Below are 26,490 nucleotides of genomic sequence, written 5' to 3'. Positions count from 1 at the left end.
CTTCAGGGCAAGTAAAGCAGAAATGTTTATGTATATATGCATGTTAGTATCGTTTCAAGAAAGTTTAAAAAAAATATACTCTTATGTTACTTTTAAACAGGTGTGGATTTTATGGATTAATTTTATATAAAATATAAAGAGTTGTTAAACTACAAACTGCAGACCTATATGCTTTTTATAATAAAAAAGAAGAAAATAAGTTTTAACGTTTTGGATTTATCTCTTTTTTCAAACTGATCAAAGGTTTGGCCCATTTTGTCTCTACAACCCTGTTAGTGTTCTTTTAGAAATTCGTAGATTACTTCCCTTTTTAACATGTTACAGGAATCAACTTGGTTTCATTTAAACAAAAAACACACTTGTTTATGTTTGGGGTGAAATCATGAGTTTTCAATAACCAAAAAACCTTTTTTTCCTTCTGATAAGTGGGACTCTTCAATACGCAGACAAATAGAAGCTCATGAGGACAAACGTGGAACTAGTTAGCAGCTAAATATAGTTATAGTTATAATCTACCATCTTAAAGAGTAAACAGGAAGTTATTAGAAAGAATACAGTGATGCCATGTAAGGCAATGTTTGAATACATACAGAGACTTTTCTGAGAACACAACTTAAAGATGTTGCACCATAAACCATAAAAACCATACTGTTACAAATATAAAGGTTCATGCACAGGTATTTCATGCACTTAATTGAACATTATAGTTACAGACCATTCACATGCATGCACATCCAACACCCTCCTCTCTGCACATGTATGTGATGTATGTGCATTACACTGTAGAAGGATAGGTGGTAGATGAGATATTTAGTTTCGTGAGGTTACACAAGTTTCTTCAACTCACATATGGTACTTCCCCTTTCTCAGAGTTCCTCTATCATTTACAGTTCTGAAGATAATAAAATAAAGAAGACATTTTTCTCATTTCATTATTCAGTGTTAAAGTTACAATTTGAACTTGATATTTAGTATATGTATTAACATGTGCACACATTTGAGAGATTTGTGAGTGTGGCAGTCCAACGAGGGCCAGCAGTGTGAAGAGAAACTTCCTTAAAAAAAGGTTGTAGCGCAAAGAGGAACGAAGTAAAAAGGAAGACGAAGAGAGGAAGAGTCAGAGAGACGCTCAGCAGAGATCACTGTGGTGAGAAGAGAGCAGGAGAACGAGATCAAAAGAGGTAAAAACTTAACCTTACTTAAAAACAATTGTTTTATTGTAAATGGAAACTGTAAAAGTCATTCTTTCCTTTCCAATGTCATTAAATGTTTTTCATAATTCCTCGACTTACTTGTAAACTAACGTGTATATTTCATTGGTGGGGTTGAAAAGAGCTGCTCTCCAGATAATTTAAGTTTATTTATTGAACAGTTTTATGGAACAGATATTACAAAGCGTCTGAAACCCAAACCACATTTTTTGGGACTCACAACTCTGAAGATGATGTTTGCAACATTTATCAAACGTGAACCTGTAGCATCGTGTATTTAAAGCTTTGCCGTCAACCGTGGAGGTTTTTCTGCTCCAGTTTCATCAAGTGAAACATTTGAATGTTTGTTCTTGTGAAAGGAAAAGACATCGACCGTCTCAATCATCACATCAGGATGTTTGTTCTCATCTGGACGGCTCTGCTCTTCTCTGCTGACGCAGGTATATGCATCTTTTATTATAATCTTGTGTTGACGCCAACAATTAGGATATTAACTTAATATATTTGCCATGATAAATATCCTGATTAGAAGCATCACTCAAAACATCTGTTGACCCACTGGGGAACATTGGGAGAAACTAAAATAAATGTATGATATCTAGTATATTTTACTTGTATACCAAGGTTATTATGTATAAATAAATATGTTGATTGATGAAAATAGCAGTTTTGGAAAACAAAAACTGTCCCAGTAATAGCCTTGTATTAAATATCATGAAGTATTATCAAGATTTAAATTTCTCCTTCCCCTGTTTTTGTCTCACTGTTTCCATCAACAGGTGAATCACTGGAGGAAACAACAAACTGTGACAAAAACTTTTGTATCACTCTCAGTAAAGGAGAAATAAAAGCAGAGGCTGGACTCTGTGTTGTGATTCCATGTTCTTTCACTACTGAGGATGGATTTACATCCCAACATATGGTGTGGTACAAATGTGCAACATCTAAAAGGAGATGTGGTGATTCAGACGTTATATTCAACACAAGCAACAACAACAAAGTTCAGTCTGAGTTTTTAGGACGAGTTTCACTGTTGGAGCCCCACGTGGATCAGAAGAACTGCAGCATCATCATCAATGATCTCACTGAGTCAGACTCTGGAAAATATCAACTCAGAGTTAATGGTTTCACATACTGGAAAGTCGAGGGATTGACATTCTCTCAAACAGCAACTGTCTCTGTTAAAGGTATGAAGAGCTACAACAAATACAAACATTGAAGATGTTCATTCTATTCAACACATTTTCTGTATTTATAATCTGAATGAAATAATAATTAAATAATGTTTGGCATTTGTCGACCTCTGTGGGCAACAAGTAGGAGCTGCAGCACTTCCTGATGAAACTCTGACTTCTTGCCCCATCGAGATGTTTAACAAAGTTTCAGATTATTTTGGCCTGACTTTAAGTGAATGGTGACCTTCAGGCTGCTCACCTGACTCCACTCATAGACTGCTCTCCCTTCAGGTCTTACCCAGAAGCCCTCAGTGCTGGTTCCTCCTCTGATAGAGGGGCAGCAGACCACACTGACCTGCACTGCTCCTGGTCTCTGCTCTGGATCTGATCCTGAAATCACCTGGACGTGGAGAGGAGCGGGAGAGAAGGACTCTCACCTCCCAGGAAACATCACTGATGTCCCACAGAGACGCAGATCAACTTTGACCTTTAACCCTTCAGCTGAACACCACGGCACCAAGGTCAGCTGTAAGGTCAGCTTCACAAACAACATGACGACAGAGGAGACAGAGACCCTGAATGTGTCCTGTGAGTATATCAGATACTGCACTTTGTTCTCTACCTTTATTTTTGTATGATCTAAAATGATTTCTCATATTTGTTATGTCATTGTTTTTATTTTTCTGAAGTGTGTTTGGATTTTAAAGCATAAACGGTGTTTTTGCAAAAATGTTTGGAATTTACGGGCATTAAATCATTGTTTAGATTTATTTGAGTGAATTAAATATCCAAACAATGACACTGGAAAAGCCACACTTGTCATCCTCAACTTGTCAAAAGAATATGTTTTGCTTTCATCCGCACAGCAAAACATCTGAACAACACTCCTGCAGGTTTGTGATAAGGTGTTTAGAAAGTAACCACCAGGAAACAATCAGAAAGTAACTTTTTATTAATATGATTTATGGCTTTGTTTACTCTATAGTAGAGATGATCCCTCTCTTCATTTACTCGCTCCACCATTGCGTCGGTTTAGATGCTCTCTTATTAACAGCAACCAACAATGTGTCGATATTTAATACAAACTCGATATATATTATTGCTAAAGGCAACAGGTATGAGTACAGATGCACGACTCAGAGGCAGATGGCAGACAAAGCTTTTCAGTAGAGTATTCAGGCAGGAGTCAAAAACCGGGAGATTAATCAACACAGTCAAACAAATCCGAGAAGGGGCAGCCAAAATCCAAGGTCAGCAAGACAGGCAAAACACGGTCAGAACAGGTAAAATATAATACGAAGGTTCACTGAAGAGTTTAGCACTTAATGGACAAGACAATCTGGCCGAGAACAAGTGCAAGTGAGGGGACCTAAATAGTGAGCTAATGAGGGAACAAGTGCAAGTGAGGGGACCTAAATAGTGAGCTAATGAGGGAACAAGTGCAAGTGAGGGGACCTAAATACTGAGCTAATGAGGGAACAAGCTGCAGGTGAGATGGGCGTGAGGACCAGGTGACGGGGATGAGGGATAATCAGGAGGGCGTGGCATGATCTGAAATGACAGGAGAGTTAATTAAACTGGCAGAAATTTTTTATTCTTATTTTGGTTTGTGGTTAGTGTTTTGTTAGTCGTTATTTTATTTAGTAGAGTTATTTTCTTGATAGGGCAGGTAAAAGACATCCTGATCCACACTCGGTGGCGGTAATGCACCAAACAGTTGTTTGCCAACCACCAATAAACCTCAAAGAAGAAGACGAAGAAGAAGAAGACTGGCAGACTGAAAACACATATTGATCTTATGACATTTTAATGCTCCCTTTGCAATATCTTTCCTACATATTGGGCTTTAAACATAGTTATTTCATAGAAAAGGTTTCACACTTATTGAGGCATTTTGAGGCTCGCGGGTGGTTTTCAGCCTTTGTTCAAAACGACTAATTGAAGATAAAGAATTTGCAGACAAAATTGTAAAACTTTGTCTTGAACTTTGTCTTCAAGATGTGAAGAAACCTGTGATCACTGGCGTGACAACTGTCAAAGAGGGCGATGCTCTGAATCTAACCTGCAGTGTTGAAAGCGTCCCTTCTTCTGTCCTCACCTGGACTAAACTTGGTTCAAACAAAGTCCTGCAAAGTGAAAATGTAAAGGTCCTGCAGAACGACACTGGAACAGCCAGTCTTGTCATCCTCAATGTGACAGCAGAATATTCTGGACGGTACATCTGTACAGCAGAGCACCAGATCACCAACGTGACTACACCTGCTGAAGTAAAGGTGAAACGTAAGTTGGCCGTACTAGTCTAGTTCAAGAGATCTTTATATTGTTTTACTGTATGTTTGCTGTGTTGTTGAGTTTTTTTCTTTTGTGTTTGCAGTTTTTCCAAAGTTTTTAAGTGGTTCTGCATGTGAGGTTCAGTCGGGGGTCCTGACCTGTGTGTGCATCAGTGAAGGTTTTCCTTTACCCACCATCAGCTGGCCGCTGTTGGAGACTCACACTGAGTACTCTGTCACGACCAATAAGTCAAGCCACACTGTCATCAGCATCACTGTATCTGTAAAAAATCACAACTACACCACTGTTGAGTGTGTCAGCAAGAATGACCTTGGGGAAGCAAAAGAAAACATCACAGTTGGAATAATGAAGTCAAAACAAGACGGTAAGTTTTGACAAACATAAAACCTCCCAAACTCTTGACCACATTCTTAAAAGCTAATCTGGTACAAATATCATGAACATGAAGCAGCAGCAATCAGGACTTGTTTCTTATAACATCTTGTCCCTCTCCCTTCCAGATCTGCTCTATACATTTTTAGTGGCCTTCAAACAGTTGCAAGTCATCGTTGCGTTTGTGAGTGGGATTCTCCTCTCAGCGACCATCTGCTGTTTGTTCCTCACATGCTGCAGGTACTCTTTATGTTTATTTTACCTGCATAACTGTGCTTCTGATTGGCGTCCATGCATTGCTTTTCTTTATTTTCTTTCTGTCTTTATTTTGTATAAAAGTTCAAGGCAATATTAGTTAATCTGTTTAAAACGACCACAACAGTGTTTTAGCATTCTTGATCCATTTTACAGCTTAATCATGAACGCTAACCATAATCCAAGTATAGCGCTCACATTTTTTTTGTGTGTGTTTTTCCATAAAACATGTATATATAAATGTATAAGCATTTCATTGTAGTATACATAATCATTTCACATAAACTAGAAACTTAAATTTAGTTGTCTTTGTCTTTAGATTGTGTCTTGTGTTTGTGATTTGTGATTGTGTTTTTTTGGCAACAAATTTTCCAATTCAATCTGAAATTATAAATACAGTTTTCAATACACAAAGTATAGAAGGTTGTCTCTCGGACAACTGGACACATTATGTGAATTACAGGGACAATACGTATAGTACACACACACACACACACACACACACACACACACACACACACACACACACACACACACACACACACACACACACACGTGTAAATGTTGCACTAGGTTTAATTTCTTGACAAACACTGCGACACACTCTCAGAACTTCTAATTTAGTACATTTTAAATGCCGTTAAACTGAAGTGATCACAGGAAATAAGGGAGAACATAGAAACACACTGAAGGCCGGTCAGCTTTGTTTGCTGTGAAGAAACATTTATGCACCATTGTGCCACCAAAATTAACTGTCATATGCTAAAAATAAAACATAAAACGGTAAATAGGATTAAAGTTTAAGTAAAATGTATAGTAAAAAGTTCAGTTGTGGGCTGGAATAATAAAATGTATAGCCTTTTTAAATATATATATATATATATATATATATATATATATATATATATATATATATATATATATATATATATATATATATATAACACTTTTAGTAGTGACTTTCATGTAATAAGTTTTGCTTCATTGTTGATTTGTAACATTTGTTCTTGTTTCATTTATTTTCTCCCCAGATGTAAACAGAAGAACTCTGGTGTGGTTGAGGCTCTGGAGATGGTAACGACTCAAGCGGCTCCTCTGGTATTTGAAGCTGGATTTCAAACCACACAGTATATTGAATAGGAACCAGTTGTAGCCTGCATGTAGAAATGTCCCATATCAGTTGGAAAAGGATTTATAATTTCCGAATATCACCTTGACAGATGGATGCTGGTCAAGGAGTGGACGACCGAGAGGAATCTGAAGAAGGAGCTCTGGCCGCTGGACAACCTAGAGAGGTGGAGTACTCTGACATCAACTTCTCCTTGGTGAAAAGGAAGAGTCGCACAGGGGCAGAGGATGAGCAAGAGACCACAGATACAGAGTACGCCGAGATTAAGAACAAAGAAACAGAAGAGGGACGAGACGATGGTGCTGAGGACAGTGGACTGTTGGGGGTCAGGGAAGAGGAGGAGGGGATGATCGGGGAAGAGAAGGAGACAAAACAGTGTATGCAGAAGGAGGAGGAGGGAGGTGAGGATGCGGGAGTGTACTCCAATGTGAATGAAATAATGAGTGAGGAAGAAGGACTGTGTAGCGTGGTGGAGGGACTGAACAGTTAATGTGTCTCTCTTTTTGGGGGGGGAAGCAAGACAAAACACAACAAATGATTTAATGTAGACAGATGTGAAAGTATTTAGTGAGACAAGCATTACTAATCTTACTGTGTGTGTGTGTGTGTGCGCGTGTGTGCGCGTGTGTGCGTGTGTGCGCGTGTGTGCGTGAGCATTTTCATTTCAGGCCAAATTACTTTTTTTATTTTTTAAATTAACTCACATAATAGACACGTGAATTCACAACTCGTCTGACAGGAAATCATCGTGTGAGAGGATGTGAGCCTAAAATAGCAATCGAAACTCCAACCAGGTGGCAGATGTTTTGCATTTTGGGTTCCTCTTCATAGAAACAGAGAATAAAGCTCAACTCTGTAGCTTCGCTCATCAGAATCTCACATACGTGTAAATCCCTCAAATGAATTATGAATAATTTGTTCCTCTTTACAGTCAATGCGTTCATAAGAATGAAAAATGAAACTTTAACATTGCTGTTGTGCTTTCCGTAGTGTTACTTTCCAACCTTACCCAAGTCTTCATACCTAAATGAAGAAAAAAAAATGTCTCGCCTGATTTCATACGCTGCAGCATTTCCAGATTGGTTGCACTTTCTGTTTACAGTAATATTTTAGAAAGTATTATTATTATATTTTATCTATTTGGTAAAAGCTTTGAGTATTGCTATTACTTATCTAAAATGTAGAGGTGTGTGTGTGTGTGGGGGGGGGGGGGGGGGGGACCTAAAGTATTGAGTAGTAAACATTTTTTAAGGTACTATATGTACATACTGATACATTTTGCCATCTTTTCTTGTCTGTATAACTGTTGTGCTTATTAGTAAATGTTTGACCTGTAATAACAATAGAGTGAGCTTTGATGAAATTAAAAACAAATGATAATCTCGCATCATTATGCTTGTATCTTCATTTATGTGCTCATGAATGTGTGTGCCTTCTTGTGGAGCTTTACATTTACACGCAGTGTGCATGAATGTGCTTTATGTGGTTTTGGATTAAGGCTGAGCTAATGGGATTATAATGTTCCACGAGCTTTACGGGCGCCTTTAAATAGATCAACCTGACCCGGCTGGTGGTTCGGAGCCGCTGAAGGATCAGCATTTGACAACTGAGAACAAATACTTCAACCACAGGGCTGCGTCTCCTCCAGGTCTGCCGGTGAGCATGTGCAGTATCGTGTTGAATGAAAACTTTGCATTGCCAAAAAAAAATTGCGTTTGATTGCTTTAAACATTAGCAATTCTGTACTGTAAAAATAGTCACGGTGATAACTGACGGCAATGCATTTTTAACACTTCACCTTATGATTTTTAAATGGATTGTGATATTTGCTTTTATTAATGGACTGTTCAAAACAAATTTAAGTTTCAACATGTTTTAAAATTAAAACAATAAAAGAATAAAAAGTCTGGCAATAAAAGTACTTATCATGGCAGGTGCTTGGTGTGCACATCTATCTGTTTTAATTCTGTTAGATATTTATTTGATCGAGAACGCATTCTATTGGACAAGGAGTGTGTGTCTTTCATATTGTTTCTTATTTAAATAAAATGCCCACCAGTGGTGAATAAGCAGGTTTCAAGTTACACCAGTAATATTATCAGCTTTAATAGTTGTTACATTTGAAAAGCTGCCACGTTATCTATTTTATTGATATGTCTACACTTACCAGTGTGGTAAAGTAGATCAGTGCTAATGCTTTGTTTGCAGATATCCTACTCATAGGATCTTTTTGGTGCGTGTTACAGCATATTAACGCTGCATTCTGTCTTTCCACAGAAATGGCTGATGTTTTCAGAAGCCTGAACCTCCTTGAGACGCTCAAAGAGTCCATAGAGCACAACAAGTTATCAGATGTCAAAGATGCAGTGGAAGATCTCCTGATCAGCAGGATCAACTTAGCTGTGATTGGGGACCGTGGGGATGAAAAGGCCACCTTCATCAACTCCCTACGTGGCCTCAGCGCTGGGGACGATGGAGCAGCTCCGTCTCAATCCCCTGTTGCCCCAGAGGAGATGGCCAGCTACCCAGACCCTAAACACTCTGACTTTCGCCTGTGGGATCTGCCGCCTGCCCCATCCACCTCTCCATTTGAACCCGAGGGATACATGGACCGAGTTAAGTTCGCCCGCTACAACGCCGTCTTCATGACATTCAGCCAGCCGCCCCAGCCCAACACTGTGGAGGTGTTCCTCGAGGCACGGTCACAACAGCGACAAACAGTGTACTTTATTCTCTTTGCTGCAGCAAAAGGCACAGAAAAAACCCTAGAAGAAACAAGGAAAGCCAGTTTAGAAGTGCTGACATCACAGGGTGTGGCACTGCCGAAAGTCTACCTGGTGCGACCCTCCACCTTGGAGAAGTTTGACTTCCCCGGCCTGTTGGAGGACATGGGAAGAGAGCTTCCAGAGATCCGAGCCCACGCACTTCTCCTGGCTCTGCCGACGCTGACCTCCACCCTGATCACTCAGAAAAAGGAGGCGTTCCAAGCACTCGTATGGGCAGCAGCCTCGCTATCTGGTGGGGTGTCAGCTATCCCCGTTCCCTTTGTGGCCTCCATGGTGGACTGTAGCGTAGCGCTGCGGATTATAAGCAAAGCACAATTATCTCTGTGTCTGGACGATGAATCTGTCGAGCGACTGGCCCGACAGCGAGGAATGGAACCCACAGGACTCAAAGCGCTGCGGACCTGTGCTCTGTCAGTGGAGGTCACTAAAGGTGAAGTGAAAAAGCGCCTGGCGGCGGCAGAAAAGGACTTGGGCACGGTTTCTCCAAAGTTGGTGGAGATGGCGATGCCCCGGCACGCCCGCTCAGCCAGTCGCTCCTTCACTGCCATGCTGCAAGCGTTGGGCGGTGCCATCGAGGAAATGGCGGCCGATGGCGGCAAGATTGTGGCTGCTGCTCTTGGGGAGGGGAAGTGAAGTCAAAGTGTTTTTGTCTTTGTGGAGGGTTTCCTGTTTGTGTGATTTCACTTGATTTTGATGTTTTGTAATATGAAAAACACCGTATTACTGAGTACTTGAGAAAACGTTTTTACTCTTTTTGATGAGCTTGCAGTACTAAAAGACACTGAAATGTATTGTGTAAGCATGCAACCTGCAAATAGATGTCAAATACTGTCAGTGCTGCTCAATGCCTGTAATAGAGTTGGCCCTCCCTGAACAGTGGCTTTCACTACTAACACAAGCATTAAATAGAGGAAGTGGGAGGAAGATGCATGCAGAAGGCAAGTGTAAGGAGAAAATACTGCAACACTGTCATCAGTACAACATACAGGTGTTCTCTGGCTCGCATGATGGGGCATGCTCATTTTACAAGATATTAGGTCAACTGTAAAACATTTGTTTTCTTATTCTTACTTCAGGGGGGATGGTGTGTGCTACAGACTGATTTAAGTGGATCATCTGAGGTAAGAATAAGCTTAATTTTATTTCTTTATATTCATATTTTTTTCTGCAAAAAGTAATATAAAGGTTTTTTTTTTCAATCTAGAGAGAGTTGAGTTTTAATTTCTAAGGTTGTTTTTTCATTGAATGAAAAATGTATTACGTTATCAGTGATTTAGATTGAACTTTCTCCAGCAAAAAAATATTTTTGTTGTCGGCACGAGAAAACGGTGACATTTGTAATTGATGTATTTACTGTATATGAAGCCTTTAAAACACCATTTACATTTTTGTCAATACGATTCAAGTTTGAGGTGGTAAATTACATAATTTCTGAAATATATGCATCGTAGGTGTAAATGTTTTGTATATCTTCTTTAAATGTATGGCTGATGGAGTATAACAAAAGTGATTTAAACAAACAGTTGATATCAAATAAAATTGATGTTTCTCTAAGTCCTATTTTAGGTATTAAAGAAAACATAAATTAAACCTGAAACCTGAAGCCTTATTAAAATGTCATGTTTGGGCTCCGCACAGTAATTACACTTGGAGCCTTAATACTTTTGCCCAATATCTTTATTTTCCTTCTTTCTCAAACTTAATGACATTCTGCAAATTGTTGTTTGCACTGCTAGAGAATTCCCAACAAGAAGATTGAGAAAGAAAACCACTTGGAAATTGAAGAAAAAAATGAAAAAAGAGGAAGAAGAAAAATCTTGACAGTAACTGATTTGCATTGATTAAAATAACTAAAACCCTAGTAAAAAAAAAAAGAAGAAGAAAGCAGAAGAAGCAGTTCTATGGTGTTATGATGCATACAATAATGTACACAAACTTCTATATTTTGTTTTTGTGTTTCAGATATCAACATGTTGTGAACAAAAATGAAAATGAATGCTCAGACAGTCGGGTGGTTGGTATTTCTGGCTATAACAAAAAGTAGGAATTGTATTACTCCACTGTGATAACAATATATATGTGAACAATATTTGCATTAAATAAAATAAGTCACTTACAATATGACTGTTTTCACGATCACAGATATTTATTGTGACACATCAATCTTCTTCACACTGGATAGCACGCCCCTGACAGCTACAGAGGGGTCCTGCATTGAAATCCAATGCACAGTCACTTACAACGTTGATACTGATGGTGCATACTGGTTTTGGATAAAGAATGGAGAATGGAATCATGAAGTTTTGACAGGGACTGTCATTTACAGCACTGATGTTACAGAACGTCCCGTCAGTGAGGATTTTGCAGACAGAGTGAAATATATCGGCTCTTCACCTTCCAGTTGGAACAGTTCTCTTGCAACCCGAAAAAAGTGCAGTATTTTAATCTGCAACCTAAAAAAAAATGACAACGGAGACTATGCTTTCAGATTTGTTGGAAAAGAAAAGTGGATGACCAAACCAGTGGTGAAGCTCGAAGTTAAAGGTAATACAGAATACTGAAAGATATTTTCAGAACATAACAAAAAATGAGTTGTGCAAATATTGAAAGATGAGCTGGAATGGAGGCAGAAAGAATCGGATTGGTTGAGATAAGAATTAGTAATATGATAAATAATAAAAATTGAGTCAAGGATACTCCCCTTTTAGTAATTAATTGACTGTAATGTCTGATTATTACACACAAAATTAAGTTATCGGACCCAACTACTACAACAACCTACATATGAGGCTAATTATCTCATAATAACTAGATGTATATTATTGTAATTTTGTAGAATATTTGGACTTTTCTTTTCAGTCACATACTAGGAAAGAATACAAAACATATCATTTGTTTCCAGCTTTAACTTGAACTTTGAAACTGGTAATTTGACTACATTAGTTTTGACATAATGTATGACTCTACAGACATTTTTACTGAAGCTACACTCTGCATGTTTATCAGCCTCAGTAGTTCAGTCAGTAATTAATGATACATGCATCTACAGGCAAAATCAGTGTTAAAGACTGAAAAATAGGATATTCTGTTTAAAATATGTATTTGTACTGAATCATAGTTTACTAATACTGGTAATGTATATTCACCGTGACATGTTCTGCTAATATTGTCTCATCTATATATTTTCAGAAAACCTATGCCCGATCACTTTTGAGAAACCACCTGTCGTACACGAATCTGGCACAGTAACACTCACATGCTCCACTTCAGAGTCGTGTCCTTCAAACCCACGAATTGGAAATTTGACAACTTCGCTCTCAAAGCCTCTGCCAAATAATGGAAGAGTGAAAAGCACCACAGTCAGTCTTACGGTCAACTGGAATGATCATGGGAGGGAGTTTTCATGCCAGACAAATGACAAATATTTGAGTCGGAATATCAGTTTAACTGTCGAGTGTAAGTCTGTTTATGTCAACCAGAGATGAACAGTTACTTAGATAAGACTTTATCGATCCCTTGGTGAAACTCTCAAGTAACCCAATGGAATATATAATAAAATTAAAAAAGCCCCACCTTTACCAGCTACGATATTTAAGTGATGTACATATTAATGCTTCATTCAATTAGATTGAACATAAAATGCATATTCTGAAATTGACCATTTCCCACATTGACTGCTTTTTGTACTTTATATACATTTTGATGCTAATACTTTTGTGCTTTGGCTTAAGTGCATGTGCTACTTTTAAACGCTCCTTCTTTAAGGAAAAGAATGAGCGAGCAGAATTACTGTCTTGTGGTTATCAGTAATAATACTAACATTAATTAAAAAATTAAGTACAGTTTGGATCAGCTGATTGCACTTGCATGCATCTTTACATTCTGTACTTAATCAATAGTTTCTTTAGCTCTATTGTTAATCATATTTAATTTTTGGAAACAATCCACTCAAGCTTGCTATGTGTTGTGTGTTACTTTATCATGACTTGTAGTGAATTTGTTTACACAGATGCTCCCAAAGGCGTATTGGCTAACATAAGCCAAAACACCGTTGTGGAAAAACAATCTGTGACTCTTAACTGCTCCGCCAATGGACATCCAGAGCCCAACTATACATGGGTCAACAAGAGACAGGAAGTAATCGGAAGAGGGGCAGTATGGAAAATTAACTCAATTAAAGAGTCAGAAGGGGGAGAATACTATTGTGAAGCTAACAACAAACAAGGAACAACAACATCTAATAAAGTCAATATCATTGTTATATGTGAGTATTTCCTTAAAGTTCTCCTTATATTACCTTAATTCCTTGCGTTTGTGATTCTCAGTAGTTTGAACTCTTCTACTGTACTTTTTTGGACATTTTGCTCCAGCATTTAAAAGGAGAAAAAAAAACTTAAAATGTTGACTGCTAATTATTAATTTGATGTACACTACAGAAATGTAAGATGATTATAATTGTGGATCAGCCTGAAGAAATAATAATGAACAACCTTCTGTTTCAGATGTACCAGAAGTTGAGGTGAGGTCAGTTGCTTCTGTAGTTAGAGAGGGAAATGAAATGACTTTGACGTGTAAGGTGAAGAGAAGCAACCCCAAACCTCACTCCTACACTTGGTTTAAAGATGAGAGAAAAGTTCATCAGCACCACTCAGAGAAGTATGTTGTTCAGACAGTTAAGCCTGAGGACAGGGGCCTCTACAAGTGTAGCGCCAGCAACTCTGTGGGAACTGCATCCTCAACGGCATTTAAAATTGAAGTTGAATGTAAGTGTCACAGCTCTGTGAGCTGCATGTATGTCAGAGAGTTAATGATCCACATGCTTTACCATCATAGAAAGCAACGCTAACAGTTAGTTCTTTCTTCCAGACGGCCCGAGGAAGACAACCATTACCGTCAGTGCAAAGGATAAAAGTGTGAGAGTTAATAACTCTCTTACGTTCTATTGTAACACTGAGGCCAATCCTGCTCCGCATCAATTCACCTGGTACCGAGACAACTCCAACAAACAGGCCAACTCCTCACAGTGGACATCCAAGATAACTATGAACAAAGAACTCCACTTGTACCCAGTAAAAAGAGCAGACAAAGCATGTTACAGGTGCAGTGCAACCAACCTCATCAACACAGTGAAGGATAATGAGCCAATGTGCATAGAAGTAATCTGTAAGTAATCGTGTGATGCTGACTATATTCTGTGATATTTAATATATATATATATTATTTTTTCTTTATTACATCAAGTTAGATTATTTCAGTGGCGGAACAACAGAACCACCTTTTATGGCGAGCAGTTGCTATTTATACAAATACAAACACTAAACAGATATAAGTTGTTGATTAGTGAACTTTAGAGATGCTGGTGTTTGTTACCTTTGGACAGAGCAATCTGTTTCCTGTCTTTGTGCTGAGCTACGCTATATTTCCAGCAGTTGAGGCTTTGTATTTAACAGACTGACGTGAATGCATCACCTGAAATGTAAAATTCTTCAGTGCTCTTCAGAAATAAGTTGACCTCCTCAGGGACTGCTGATAAATTATCATGTGAAACACTGAATGATTCCTCCTGAAAACCATTCTTCTGTCTGCAGACGCTCCCACCAACCTCATGCTGTCTATGGACACTGAGGTCAGGGAAGGTCAGCTCATCACCATCAGATGCACTGTTGAAAGCTACCCATTTTCAACGCTCACTTTGAAACAGACTTCTGAGTCAAATCCTCATTCTCCAAAATTACTTTTCACTCACCGTGATGATGGGTCCCGGAACATTTTAAAATATTCCTTTAATGTAACTTCAACCGACGCAGGCTCTTACACCTGTGACGCCTCCAACAGTGAAGGCTCAAAGATCGAAGAGCAGAAGTTGGTGGTGGAATGTGAGTACAGCGGTGCTTTGTCTTTTTGCTGATCAAACAAATCATCAGAACCAAAATCTTTCCATTAAGTTATAGTTATTTAGATTCAGTACGAAAAACAAAACTTGATTTTAAATGGCAAAAGTAGATTTTTATTATCTTTTCTTTCCATCAGAAATTAACTAATTTTCTTTTTTTTTTAAATTTCATACAAAACATATTTAATGAGAAAATAACATACACAATTGCAACAGTATATAAAGTAGTTGAAACTAGACATTATACAATAAAATACTAACGCTTTTACTTCTGAAACGTGAATTGTATTTTCCCGCTAAGACTATACTGCTTAGTAAAATGTTGAAGTTTTTGAGGCCATAGTTTGTGCATTACATATAAGAGGTATCAGAAGACACCACTTTGTAAAATATACACATTGACGTATTCATCTTTACTAGATTGAAGTAATTAGCAAGTATTAGCAATACTTGAAGTCCTGCATTTATAATTCATATCAACTTCTCTCAAAGTTGTGAGGCAATTGTACACGTCAATGACTAAATTAAAATGTATATTATGGAATTATTATGACAACAGTTTAGCATATTCTCTTTAATAGTTAGTTGTGAAATGTATGTGTTAATGGTTCTGATTATGTCTCTGTTTTTTCCCGATGTTTTTTGGTAAATGCAGATTGTCCCAAAGACGTGACCGTAAAAGCTTCCCCTGCCTTTACTGTGGATGAGAACAAGATGCTGACTCTAGTTTGCAGCGCCCGGTCCAACCCACGAGTGACCTCCGTCACCTGGATGAAGATGACTGATGGAAAGAATGAAATCCTCCAGAAGACGGAAACCTTCATTCTGAAGTCTGTTCGTCCTTCGGACCGCGGACAGTACAGCTGTGAAGCCAGCAATGACATTGGAACTGGAAACTCACAGCAAACGGAGGTTAACGTCAACTGTGAGTAGACTGACGCATTCTGGGTGGCACGCTCGGAAATACGACAGAGCATGTATATTGTGAATACAGATTGGGCTGAGAGTAATGAGATAATTTACTGATTTAAATGAGATTAGATTAGATGTTATAAAACCCTCAGACTTAGATACAGAAAGAAAGATGACGCACAACCATTTCAATTTAAGTTTCATACAAAACGCACTAGTATGGGCAAAAGATGAAGTGTCTGTTCACGGAGGATTTAATCCTACGAGAAAGTGGCAGCTTCATTGAGAATTTAAAATATTATGTACATTTGAAGTTCTAGCATCTTTCCTCGTGGCATATCAAACAGTGTGTGGGCGGTTCGTTCCTTTTTCACAGTGTCTTTCTTAAATGTAACCACTAGGGGGTGCCAAAAAGACATTTTCTAATTCTACACACAACACACTTCAGACTAACTTTTCATTTGTGCTGTCGTTGCTGTATGATCTTTGAACACTTGCACATTGAGTAAATCCTTTAATCCTACATTTCCCTGCCTAGACGCTCCAAGGGACGCAAAGATCATAAAAGTGTCAGAGGATCAGTGGCCTGACGGGACGGATTCTTTGACGCTGAGCTGCAGCAGTGAGAGCTATCCTGAGGTCACACAGTATTCGTGGTACAAAGGGGAGGAAAAGGTGTCTGACCATCAGATCCACAGGGTGTATTCAGACCAACCGGGAGCCTACTATTGCATTGCACAAAATGAAATATATAAAATATCGTCTGACCCTGTCCATCTGTTTGACCGTGAGTGAATATCATCTTCATGCATCAAAGTTTCTCTGCACTCAAATGGGTTAGAGATGTTAGAGGTTTTGTGAATCAGACTTTCCAAAACACATTTTCTTTCCTCTCATTCAAGCTCAGCCATTTGAAACTACACGTATTTTTCTCACATACTGGATGCTCTGTCTCTTTTAATCCCAGGAAGCGTGATGAAGACCCTGTTCATCATCTTTTTTGTTATTATTCTGGCCGTCATTTTGTTGATTGTCGTTGTCTGCAGGTAAAGTAGGAAAACAAATACATTTCAGAGAGGATTTGGTGTATACAGTCGCTATCATATCCCTTTTATGTTTTCAGACACAAGAGGAAGAAATCAGGTCAACAAGGAACTCCGAACAAACCACCCTGTTTTGGTTTCCTGGTGATGACTTATTTGTGTAAGTTTTTCTACTTTGTCATCAAACGGATCCAGACAAAATAACCCTCTCCGTTTGTGTGTCTGTGTAAACCAGACAGGGTGGTGGAGCAGCGCCTGGAGGAGGAGGAGGATGATGAACAACCCCGATACGGCAGAGCCCTTCAGGAGCAGAGATGACCTCTTGCCAGACCAGCCGCACCGTCCACCAAACGTCCAACGATGCCGACCTCGACCAGACAGCACGTAAGACAGCAGCCGCACACACTGGGCCCGCCAGGACAAGGCCCACTCTGTAGGACAGAGAGTTGGATGCTGCTGCTCATGCTGGAGTCAAAGCGTCCATTTAAGGACCTTCAGACACAAGCGGCACAATGACGGCCTTCCCGGTCATTTTAATATAGTCGGCCACTGAGTATGCATGTTTTTATTCCTCTCGCCATTGTCGTCCTACAGGCCTGCGTCCAACATCCACAGTGTGTACTGTACTGTGAATCTGCCCTCCGGACAACAAGTGAGTCACGCAATTCAAGCTCTACAACAGCAATACTTGAAAGCAGTTGCGCCTAAAAATCACAATTTAAAAAGTACAGTATATTGTTCTTTACTACTGGGAAATCTACTACTTAGCTTTATGGTTCTAAGAGGAGCTTTTTTTTAAGTCTGAGGAAAAGAAACTGGTGATGTCTTAATGTTGTGACTTTTTTTTAGCGCACTGCATTTGACATTTTTTTAAACACTTTCTGTAACTTTTTTTCAGTCAACAGAAATATTAGTGTTTGTAAAACCACCACACAAACATCCGCATTGGCCTTCAGCGTTTGTGTGGCTGTATTGTAGAGCCGGATGTGTCTTTCAATCACAAGCTGTTGCTTTGCCCGCTGTGCTGATGCTCTGTCCTCGTGTTTTTTTTAGAATAGCAATCCTTCAGTATTCAGTATTGTGGAGCAATGAATGACCAGAGGACCGACAGCTTCTTGTTCGAGGCTTGAATTAACCGATTCATTGGTTAAAGTACATTCACTGACATCTTCTGTCCGTCTCTGCTCAGGGTCTTCCTGCACAACGAATAATCACACAGCATGGTGGACACACACAGGATGATTCTCTCAACTATGCTTCTTTACAATTTGGAAATAAGCAAAAGTGAGATTATGTTTTTTTTTATTTATGACACAATGACAAAAACAACAATCACATGATAAATATACATGTGATATGTAAAATGATGGTATGTGTTGTTCTAGTGCCAAAGGGGCGAAGGCGGAAGAAGATGTGTATGCTAAGGTGTCCAAGCAAAAGCCATCTAATGAGGTCAGAAAGCTGTGCAACAAATCCTTTTCATGCGTTATCATGGCAATAATGTTGAAATCATATTGAGTGTTGACTTTTTTTTTTTGAGAAAAGAAGAAGTATGTCCTGTATATAAAGAAGGTGTTTACCATTTCAATTTAATGAATTCCCTGTTACAAGCAAAACTACTTACAAAGAATACATCTTCCAGTTCTCACAAACATTAAATGTGTGTTGATATGTTTTTTTATCCAGATACTGTCAGAAGTTCTGACACAAGTGATCTGGTGACAATCTCTGTTGTTCTCCTAGTATGACGAAAGGCTTCAGGACTACGAGAACGGCGGCGCAGCCAGAGCGCCAATGAACTATGACACAGACAGCAGTGAGGATGATGTACAGCTCAATTATTCACACGTGAGCTTCAAGGCGAAGCCTGGACATCAGCAAGTCGGCAGAGACTTCAACAGTGAGGATGAAGATGAGACATTGTACTCTGAGGTCAAAATTTGAGATAGTGTACTCCTATCCTACTTTACAGGTACAGCCAATTGTGAAAGAAGGGTTTATATCACTCTACTCTGATGTTTTACAAATGTTTCAGCTTAATCCAAAACTAAGTTATGAATATAAAAAAAGAAGAAAAAAATGTGTTCGAACGCCTGAATTGTAACATATTTGTAAAGTGTATTGATATTACTATGACATTTGTAAACAGTACTAGATGACATGGCTTTCATGTTGTAATGTTGTGCAGCAGCTCCTTTACTGAGGCTTGTTTCTAAAATATGCATGTTGAAGCAACGCGCCACAAACATAATGCCCCATTTCATAACACGCTTTGAATTCAGCTCTTGTATAACTGCCAACTTAATAGCAGAGAGAATCACTTCTTCTTTTATAAACAAGCTTGAATATATTCATGTAGTTTAAGATAAACCAATACAAAAATTGTCAATAAAAAAAGTGTGACACGCTCTTTGGTAATATCTTCTTTCACGCTGCACAAAGGTTTTAAATAAATAAAAAGTTACAATCAAAATTTACGGTATGAATAATGTGGCAGCATTTTTCAGAATCACACACAAGTATAAAGGTCATACATTTACAGTTATAGTTGATAGTGGGATAACTACCTACTATTAGTATTTCATTTGAATTACTTTTTTTGGGTGACTTCAGATTAGTGGTTAAACGTTATACACTCTGGTGTACAGTGGGACTCTCGTGGCCCCGTCACGATTTGATTCCGAGGCTTACGATGCGATTACAAAAACCCTCTTCATGCATCAAAGTTTTTATCCACCTTGTTTTTCATCACTGAGTTTACCTGCTCTTCTTTTGCACGGTTGTAATGATCCATGATTTAGACAGACAAAAATAAACAGATGAATTTACTTCCATTATCTTTTATTGAGTAAATATTAGTTACACATAGAAGAGATGCATCAACTGGAGGGTTACATTTCCAAGCATTGCAAAGAGAACCAACAGTAAAAATAAATGCATTTGGACCTGTAGCAACATCCTGGTTGTTAAAACGCATCTGAATTCCGACTCAGAACATGCTGAATTGAATTGAATGTTCTGAGTCGGAATTCAGAATGTTCTGAGTCATTTGACATATTAAAAGCTGCCCTTATTCACAAATTAATGTTTAAAAAAAGTAATATAGACTTCTCTTCAGACAGAAGAGTGGCTCCAAGACTTTAGATTCGGTTTGCTTGAGATGGAAGTTGTGTCTCGGTTCCAAAGTGTGCAACGGAGCAAGAAAAGCTCTGATTCTCCATGACCAAGTATGGGTAACAAATCCTTGGCAAAAATAAAAAGTTACAATTTACTTTATGATGCGCCTTCATCCTTTCTGAGTTGGGCTGAAGAAGAAGAAGCAAAATGCTTGCATACGATAGCTTTTAAGCCTCTTGGGGACGGCGGGATTGTATCCATATTCGTAGTATTAGATAACACACATCAATTTTAATACATTTAACAACATTTGCATAGTACTCAAGGAGTATTTAATACTCAAGGAGTATTCTGAGAAAGAACCACAATTTGGAAACTTGCATAACATGAATAAAATTAAGAAACCTTTGTGCTTGGCTGCGTTTGTTGCAGCCATACTGAGAAAGTTTCTGCAGATGTCTGTAGACCTTTTGTATTTCTTATGAGCTCAGACGTTTGTCGGTCATCTCAGAATGGCACTCATCGACCCAGTTAGGCGGTCTATTAGTAATCCATTGCAAGAAATGTTGTGTTATGGGATTTTAAAGATGTCGTACAACTACTTGAATCGTTGGATATTTGTCGGACAGTTCAAACTGACCTCTTACCTATACATGCAATATAATTGACAGCATGTTTCTACAGTATTGAATGACGTAGAAGAATAAAGGTCATCAGTTTAGAGGGAACATTTACTGTTATGGTTGATTGTGGGTTAACTACCTATGTTTTTCATTTTTTAATGGTTTTGCTCTGGATTTTTCCATAAAGAGACAGTAGAAAATGAGTTATAGTGTCAGAAGTTGAGAGCAAAGCTTGACGCTATAAGTATGTGACAATACTCACGTTAAATAAGGTTGTCTGCAGTGCAGTTTCTATCTCCACTGCTGCAGACCGAGCTCTGCTGACATGGTAAAGACCTGTAGCGATTTGAAGTCCAGAATTCTTTGTTTCGTATATCATTTCCATTAAAGTTAAGCCATAACCATAAATTCACTGACCATCAGTGTTTTCCCCTTTTCCCAAATGGGTGTCAGCAAAGGTCTCTCCTTGCTTTGCGGCTTCTCCATTGCTTCCTCCAGAGTGCACACGGATCTCGGCATACTCAGCCGTCTTGGAGGCCAGGCCTCTGATCTCCCCTTCCCCAAGTGAGCCCTCTGACAGAGCCTGGAGTTTAGCGAAGTCCACATTGACGTAGTGAAGAGAATCTTCTGCAAGTGTTCCATCCTCTTGACTGTCTTTATTCGCATAAATCACATCCACTTTTGATGAGTTAGTCTACAAGAAAACAGAAGATGTAATAGTAGACATCAATTCAAGCTCACCAAAGCGGTTTATTTATTTGAATATATTATTATGGAATACCGTATTAAGATTATGACATTTTTGTTTTATATTTTACAGCATGGCTTTTTTTGGGCATGCTATAATATGAAAACTGTTATGGCATAATATACTGTGACTTTAGGAAGTACTACATTAGGATCTTTTAATGACATACTAGATTATTACATTCTTTGACTTTATGCAATGCTATACTATGAAATCTATTAAGATAGTTTTTATGGCCTACTGTAAAATATTGCTGTTTTAATGACATTTGTAAAAAAAAATCTTTCTGAAACATGTTGTTGGGATATCTATAGTATACAATACTCTGACTTTTAATGGCTCTACTATCTGTTTGTAATGATATACTCTTCCATTTTAATGATATAAACATCACAGCTTATTTTTATGACATACTATACTATATGTTTGTATGACATACTACTATAAGTTTTCATTTAATTTGTATGGCATACTGTATACATACATACCGTATACCTTTTGCATATGTTACGCAAAATGTAAAGGTACACTATTACATTTTGTGGAAAATATCATACTATAACCTTTCATTATGGGTTTATGTCATACTATACAATTACCTATGACATACCACACAATATTGTGATTATTATTTTTGTATACTATACTATGAAATTGAATGACCAGTTCACTGGACACAGAGAATAAACTGTCATTCAACTGTAGGTTTATTTTGTTAAATATTTTACTGTTAATTTAAATTCAATGCTTGCTTGTCGGATGTAAGAAGGTTTTTTTAATGTATGTTTTCACCAATATTAAAATGTAGGACATAAACTCACCCCATTAGAGACTAAAAGGTCGGAAATGTCCACCAATCCCATGTTTGGTGAACGGCTTCTTTTCCTTTTCCTACAACCAACACAAAAAAGCAATAGTTTATGTGCAGTAATTTACATGTCTTTTGTTTTTTTTAACGCTTGTATTTAGCTATTTTCTGTGGCAGCAATGGTTGCCCACTGAAATTGACTTAAAAAATCTCATTTTGAAACCAGTTTCCCAAATGTCTTGTCGACAGCAAAGCATTAAGGGTGTTAGCTCATGTTTCTCACCTGCAAAATAATATCAACACTGTGACGCACACCAGCAGCATCCCCAGGGCTCCCACCGAAGAGCCGATTAAAAGAGACAAAGCATGGAGGCCTGAAAAGTCCCCACGCAACATATCAGTCAGTAAAACCAGAAAGAGCCAAAGCTATACAAAAGAAAAGCCAAGTATACATGCAACATCCTGTGGATTCCTCTACCTAGCTGGGCTTCGCTGGAGGACAAGTTGAATACAAAACTATGGGAACCCAGCGAGTTGATGCTCAGGCAGACTAGAGAGGGCATGCCTTCGTCCAGATCGTACAGGGTGATGACACTCCTCATACCAAAACTCCCAAGGGGAATTTCCTTGATTGGGATGGCGGAAGAGTGATTGACAGCCTCCCCAGCCAATTCCCAAATCAGGGAGGGAGGTGGGTTCCCCTGGCTGTGGCAGGTACATCGGATCAGGGATAAAATCTTGACGCAGCGTGAAGAAAGAAGAATCTCTGGAGCAACTGAGACAGAGAAGGCAATTGGCTATTTGTGCATGCGTGGTCAAACCTATTGAGAAAAATAAAGTCTTCAAATGAACAATAGATGAATAAATCTCACATGTGACATCAATACTGGTACGCTCTGAGTATTCAGCCCCGTGGACATTCAGAGCTTCGCAGTAGTACTGATCCTGCGAGAGTTTGGTCACATTGAAAGTGAAGTATCGCTCGTAGCCTATCACATCCTTTCCTCTTCCAGCCACTCTGAACCAGGTGACGTTAGCCGCAGCTGGATTGGCGATGGTCGCGCAGGTCAGAGTGACGGAGCTGCCGTCCAGCACCGGACCGGAGGGGTCAACGCACACTGAGGTGTTCTTAGGGGGATCTGAAAAGATAGTGTTTGTGTTAGTCAGCCAAGGTTTTTGCTCATTAAAAACGGAATACATCATAATTTTTTCATGAATCATCAACATTTCTGTTTTTCTTCGGGTTATTCACAAACAGGTTTTTGGACTGTCAAGACTTGTAATTTCACGGTTTGATACAGTAGCTTAAGTTGGTGTTACAAAATGGGATACCTTTCAGAAAAAAAGTGTAGGATGATACTGAGATAATAAACATATTTACATTAGTCTTTTTGGGGTCATTTTGGAGTGAAAGAATATAGTGTTTTTAAGATCAGTTATGATGTCAGAATTACGATATAACAAACACAACCAGACGTGGTGCGGTAAAATTTACATATGTTACAACAACAAAAACAGCGCTGCACTTGTTTAAGAGAACATTAACTTACATTTACAAGCCAACACGGATAAGAGAAAGATAATATAAGATAAACATTGAAATTTGAAGATATGCAAAAAGGAGAACTGTGCAAACTGTATCTGCCGATGATGATGTGATGTCAAATACACTCGGGGTGAATGATTAGTGGTTGCTACAGTAAAAAAAGAAGAAGAAAAAGCAGAAAGCAGAAGCAGAAAAAGTAAAGTAAATAAATTATCAATTATGCAGAGAAACCTTAATAAGGAACAGAAACCAAACACAATATCTACACATGAATGTACACAACGGAGCTCAGTCATAATGGACCACTGACATAGAAAGGATTTGGAGGATTTGTCATGCAACGCAACAATGCGTTACTGTCCACCGGCCAGACACTGTCGTGTAGCGCAGCGACCGAGTCTTGGCTTCAGAAAGTGTCCGGGAGGCCACAGCTGGATAAACAGTAGAGCTATATTCAGCATATGAACAAACTGGAAACATACAATTTTGTTGTTTGGTCTCAGTGTAAATCAATGTCTTTACTGTAGATAATCAACTCACACTGAATGTCCAGCTGAGTCTGTGCTGAAATTCCGTCTCCCAGCTCGTTTTTTGCCACACAGTGGTAGTCACCGCTGTGGCTCGGATCGACACCTTTTATAACCAAGCTTGATCCGGGCTCCTTCTCCTCTTCGCCATCTTTGTACCAGGTGTAGTTGGTCACGGTCGGGTTTGCACGGGTCCGACAGAGCAGAGAAACCGAGCTGCCCTCCAGTATGGGATCGCTGGCGTTGACGATCACTGTGGTTTCCTTGGGAGGAACTGGAAAAAAGACACACAAGAGTGGGTTCAGTCCATGTTGCCTGTCAATAATTGACATGTTGTGTCTCCAATTCACTTTGACTTACATTGTACGTCTATCTGAGTGGTGGATGAGTTCTGGTTTCCATAACTGTTTCTGACTTGGCAGTAAAATGTGTTGTCCACTTCCGAGACCGTAGTTGAGAGCCGGTTCTTCGAACCCACTGCTGTCACCTGATCTGCATCTACTTTGTACCAGGTGAAACTGTCCACGGCTGGATTTGCGTTGGTGTTGCAGGTCAAGGTCACCGAGCTGCCCTCTACCACAGGACTGGAGTAGCTCACTGACGTGTTAGTTGGAGGATCTGGAAGATACGTTTTTGAAAATCTAGTGCACTTAACTTGCTGGTGGACAGATTATTTTACCTTTGGACAACGGCGAGCTCGCTGTTAGATGGTTTCAAGTCTTGCTAAGCTAAGCTAACCAGCCGCTGGCTGTAGCTTTATATTCAACAGACACATATGAGACCAAAAATGACAGATTTTGTGCTGAAGGACACACAACCACACACACACACACACAGGCTTTCTTACATGACAGTACATTACATCATATAAATGAGATAGAAAAAGTATAAAAAGAAGAAAAAAAACCTACTCACAAAAAACGCGGAGGGTCAATCTTTTTTCATACAGAAGGTCACTGTTGCCAGCCTGTCGGTTGTAGAGAGCAGTGCAAGATAACCTCTGTCCATTGTGGAGGTAAGACGCGGTGAAGTTCATAACAGACGTCAGAGATTTAGTTTCTATGTTCTCCTCAATGTCACCTATTGTGGGGGTCCAAGTCAGAGCTGGGGGAAGCATGGGGCACGGGGCTGCAGCCGAGCAGTTCAGCCTCACTGGAGATCCTTCTTCTACCTCGAGCCTGGATGGAGTGATGGTAGGTTCCGGCAGTGAATCTGAGGAGAGAAACAACAAGTAAATGGCAAGAGAGACACCAAAAGATGTGGGTTTTAAATATGGAAGTGCAACAGGACATTGCACAAACTTTGAGTGGTGATAAGGACACCCGTTGGAAAGTTGTACTTCAAGTCGTTGTCACATTGCAGCCTGAAGTAATATCGGTCGTAGTGGTCCGACGGCAGGTTGTCAAAGACGGTGGTGCAATCCTTCTCGCGCAGGTTGCCGGTTAGGTTTCCTTGCAGGATGTTTAAGCTTGCATGTTCTCCGGTGAGGCTGGAATCGAACACATGCGTTCGACTCCAGCCTCTTTTCCAAATGGCTGCACAGGAATCATCCAAGTGTTGGTCCCAACCAGAGAGCAAGCTGAATGTGCAGGGCACCTTCACACAGGATCCACTTAGTCCCTCGACTGTCTGGGGCATGAAGGCTGCCCAGTGTTGGCATACGATACCTGAGGTGAAGAAATAGCAACAATATAATGAAAAAAAGTATTCCAAGAAGTAGCATAGTAAAAATCCCCTAAAGAATGTCATCATTAAGGGAAAAACTAAACCACCAAAAAGAAACAATGTTTTTCAGTATTTGAAAGTAATTTTCAACATTTGTAAGTCATCCAAAAAAGCATTTAAATGTGGGAATCCCTACCTTGAAGTAGACAGCATATGAGGTAAACCTTTACAGCACCTGCCATGTTTTCCTGTCCAGTTGATGATCCTACAGAGAGGTACAGTACTGGACATAACAAGATATTTATTCATTTTGATTTTCTTGGATTCTACTACAGAATGAATAGCCAGGGTAAAGCAGATTAAGTCCTGTATTAAGAGAGGAATTATA

General features: G+C 39.1%; 4 protein-coding genes across 4 annotated transcripts; 3 read left to right on the top strand and 1 right to left on the bottom strand.

The window, feature by feature from the left end:
* Window positions 1-1,605: 1,605 nt before the first annotated feature.
* On the top strand, window positions 1,606-6,924 carry LOC137781172 (sialic acid-binding Ig-like lectin 5). Its single transcript, XM_068569762.1, has 8 exons — window positions 1,606-1,651; window positions 1,991-2,398; window positions 2,678-2,974; window positions 4,385-4,666; window positions 4,761-5,042; window positions 5,179-5,290; window positions 6,337-6,379; window positions 6,526-6,924. The coding sequence occupies exons 1-8, from the start codon at window positions 1,606-1,608 to the stop codon at window positions 6,922-6,924; spliced, it is 1,869 nt and encodes a 622-aa protein (XP_068425863.1).
* Window positions 6,925-8,713: 1,789 nt separating this feature from the next.
* On the top strand, window positions 8,714-9,853 carry irgq2 (immunity-related GTPase family, q2). Its single transcript, XM_068570581.1, has one exon. The coding sequence runs from the start codon at window positions 8,714-8,716 to the stop codon at window positions 9,851-9,853; it is 1,140 nt and encodes a 379-aa protein (XP_068426682.1).
* Window positions 9,854-10,271: 418 nt separating this feature from the next.
* On the top strand, window positions 10,272-19,056 carry si:dkey-24p1.1 (uncharacterized protein LOC556718 homolog). The gene is made up of 17 exons (XM_068570450.1): window positions 10,272-10,341; window positions 11,183-11,260; window positions 11,363-11,764; window positions 12,410-12,676; window positions 13,230-13,484; window positions 13,723-13,983; window positions 14,087-14,383; window positions 14,809-15,096; window positions 15,769-16,038; window positions 16,564-16,812; window positions 16,993-17,071; window positions 17,149-17,212; window positions 17,304-17,452; window positions 17,663-17,720; window positions 18,258-18,352; window positions 18,454-18,520; window positions 18,812-19,056. Exons 2-17 carry the CDS (start codon window positions 11,206-11,208, stop codon window positions 19,010-19,012), a joined length of 3,057 nt encoding a protein of 1,018 aa, XP_068426551.1. The 5' UTR covers window positions 10,272-10,341; window positions 11,183-11,205; the 3' UTR covers window positions 19,013-19,056.
* A 2,161-nt stretch (window positions 19,057-21,217) lies between these two features.
* On the bottom strand, window positions 21,218-26,344 carry LOC137781171 (myelin-associated glycoprotein-like). The gene is made up of 10 exons (XM_068569761.1): window positions 26,299-26,344; window positions 25,739-26,104; window positions 25,353-25,649; window positions 24,798-25,055; window positions 24,451-24,711; window positions 23,237-23,503; window positions 22,843-23,139; window positions 22,648-22,738; window positions 22,378-22,447; window positions 21,218-21,502 (listed from the first exon to the last, which is right to left on the bottom strand). The coding sequence occupies exons 1-10, from the start codon at window positions 26,342-26,344 to the stop codon at window positions 21,218-21,220; spliced, it is 2,238 nt and encodes a 745-aa protein (XP_068425862.1).
* Window positions 26,345-26,490: the final 146 nt, after the last annotated feature.

This window comes from Clinocottus analis, unplaced genomic scaffold (assembly GCF_023055335.1).
Source record: "Clinocottus analis isolate CAN_PGR_092001 unplaced genomic scaffold, fCliAna1.0.p SCAF_9, whole genome shotgun sequence".
NCBI classification, from domain to species: Eukaryota; Metazoa; Chordata; class Actinopteri; order Perciformes; family Cottidae; genus Clinocottus; species Clinocottus analis.
The sequence above is the reverse complement of the archived record's forward strand: the minus strand, read 5'-3'. Positions and strand labels throughout refer to the sequence as shown.

Bases quoted from the DNA above. Each gene is read 5' to 3' on its own strand.
- LOC137781172 (XM_068569762.1), top strand. From the start codon at position 1,606: ATGTTTGTTCTCATCTGGACGGCTCTGCTCTTCTCTGCTGACGCAG. The intron at 1,652-1,990 runs GTATATGCATCT...TTCCATCAACAG, and splicing joins GCTCTTCTCTGCTGACGCAG to GTGAATCACTGGAGGAAACA. The intron at 5,043-5,178 runs GTAAGTTTTGAC...TCTCCCTTCCAG, and splicing joins AATGAAGTCAAAACAAGACG to ATCTGCTCTATACATTTTTA.
- irgq2 (XM_068570581.1), top strand. From the start codon at position 8,714: ATGGCTGATGTTTTCAGAAGCCTGAACCTCCTTGAGACGCTCAAAGAG.
- si:dkey-24p1.1 (XM_068570450.1), top strand. From the start codon at position 11,206: ATGAAAATGAATGCTCAGACAGTCGGGTGGTTGGTATTTCTGGCTATA. The intron at 11,261-11,362 runs GTAGGAATTGTA...TCACGATCACAG, and splicing joins ATTTCTGGCTATAACAAAAA to ATATTTATTGTGACACATCA. The intron at 17,453-17,662 runs GTAAGACAGCAG...GTCGTCCTACAG, and splicing joins CGACCTCGACCAGACAGCAC to GCCTGCGTCCAACATCCACA.
- LOC137781171 (XM_068569761.1), bottom strand. From the start codon at position 26,344: ATGGCAGGTGCTGTAAAGGTTTACCTCATATGCTGTCTACTTCAAG. The intron at 24,712-24,797 runs GTAAGTCAAAGT...TCTTTTTTCCAG, and splicing joins CACTCAGATAGACGTACAAT to TTCCTCCCAAGGAAACCACA. The intron at 22,448-22,647 runs GTGAGAAACATG...TGTTGGTTGTAG, and splicing joins GTGTTGATATTATTTTGCAG to GAAAAGGAAAAGAAGCCGTT.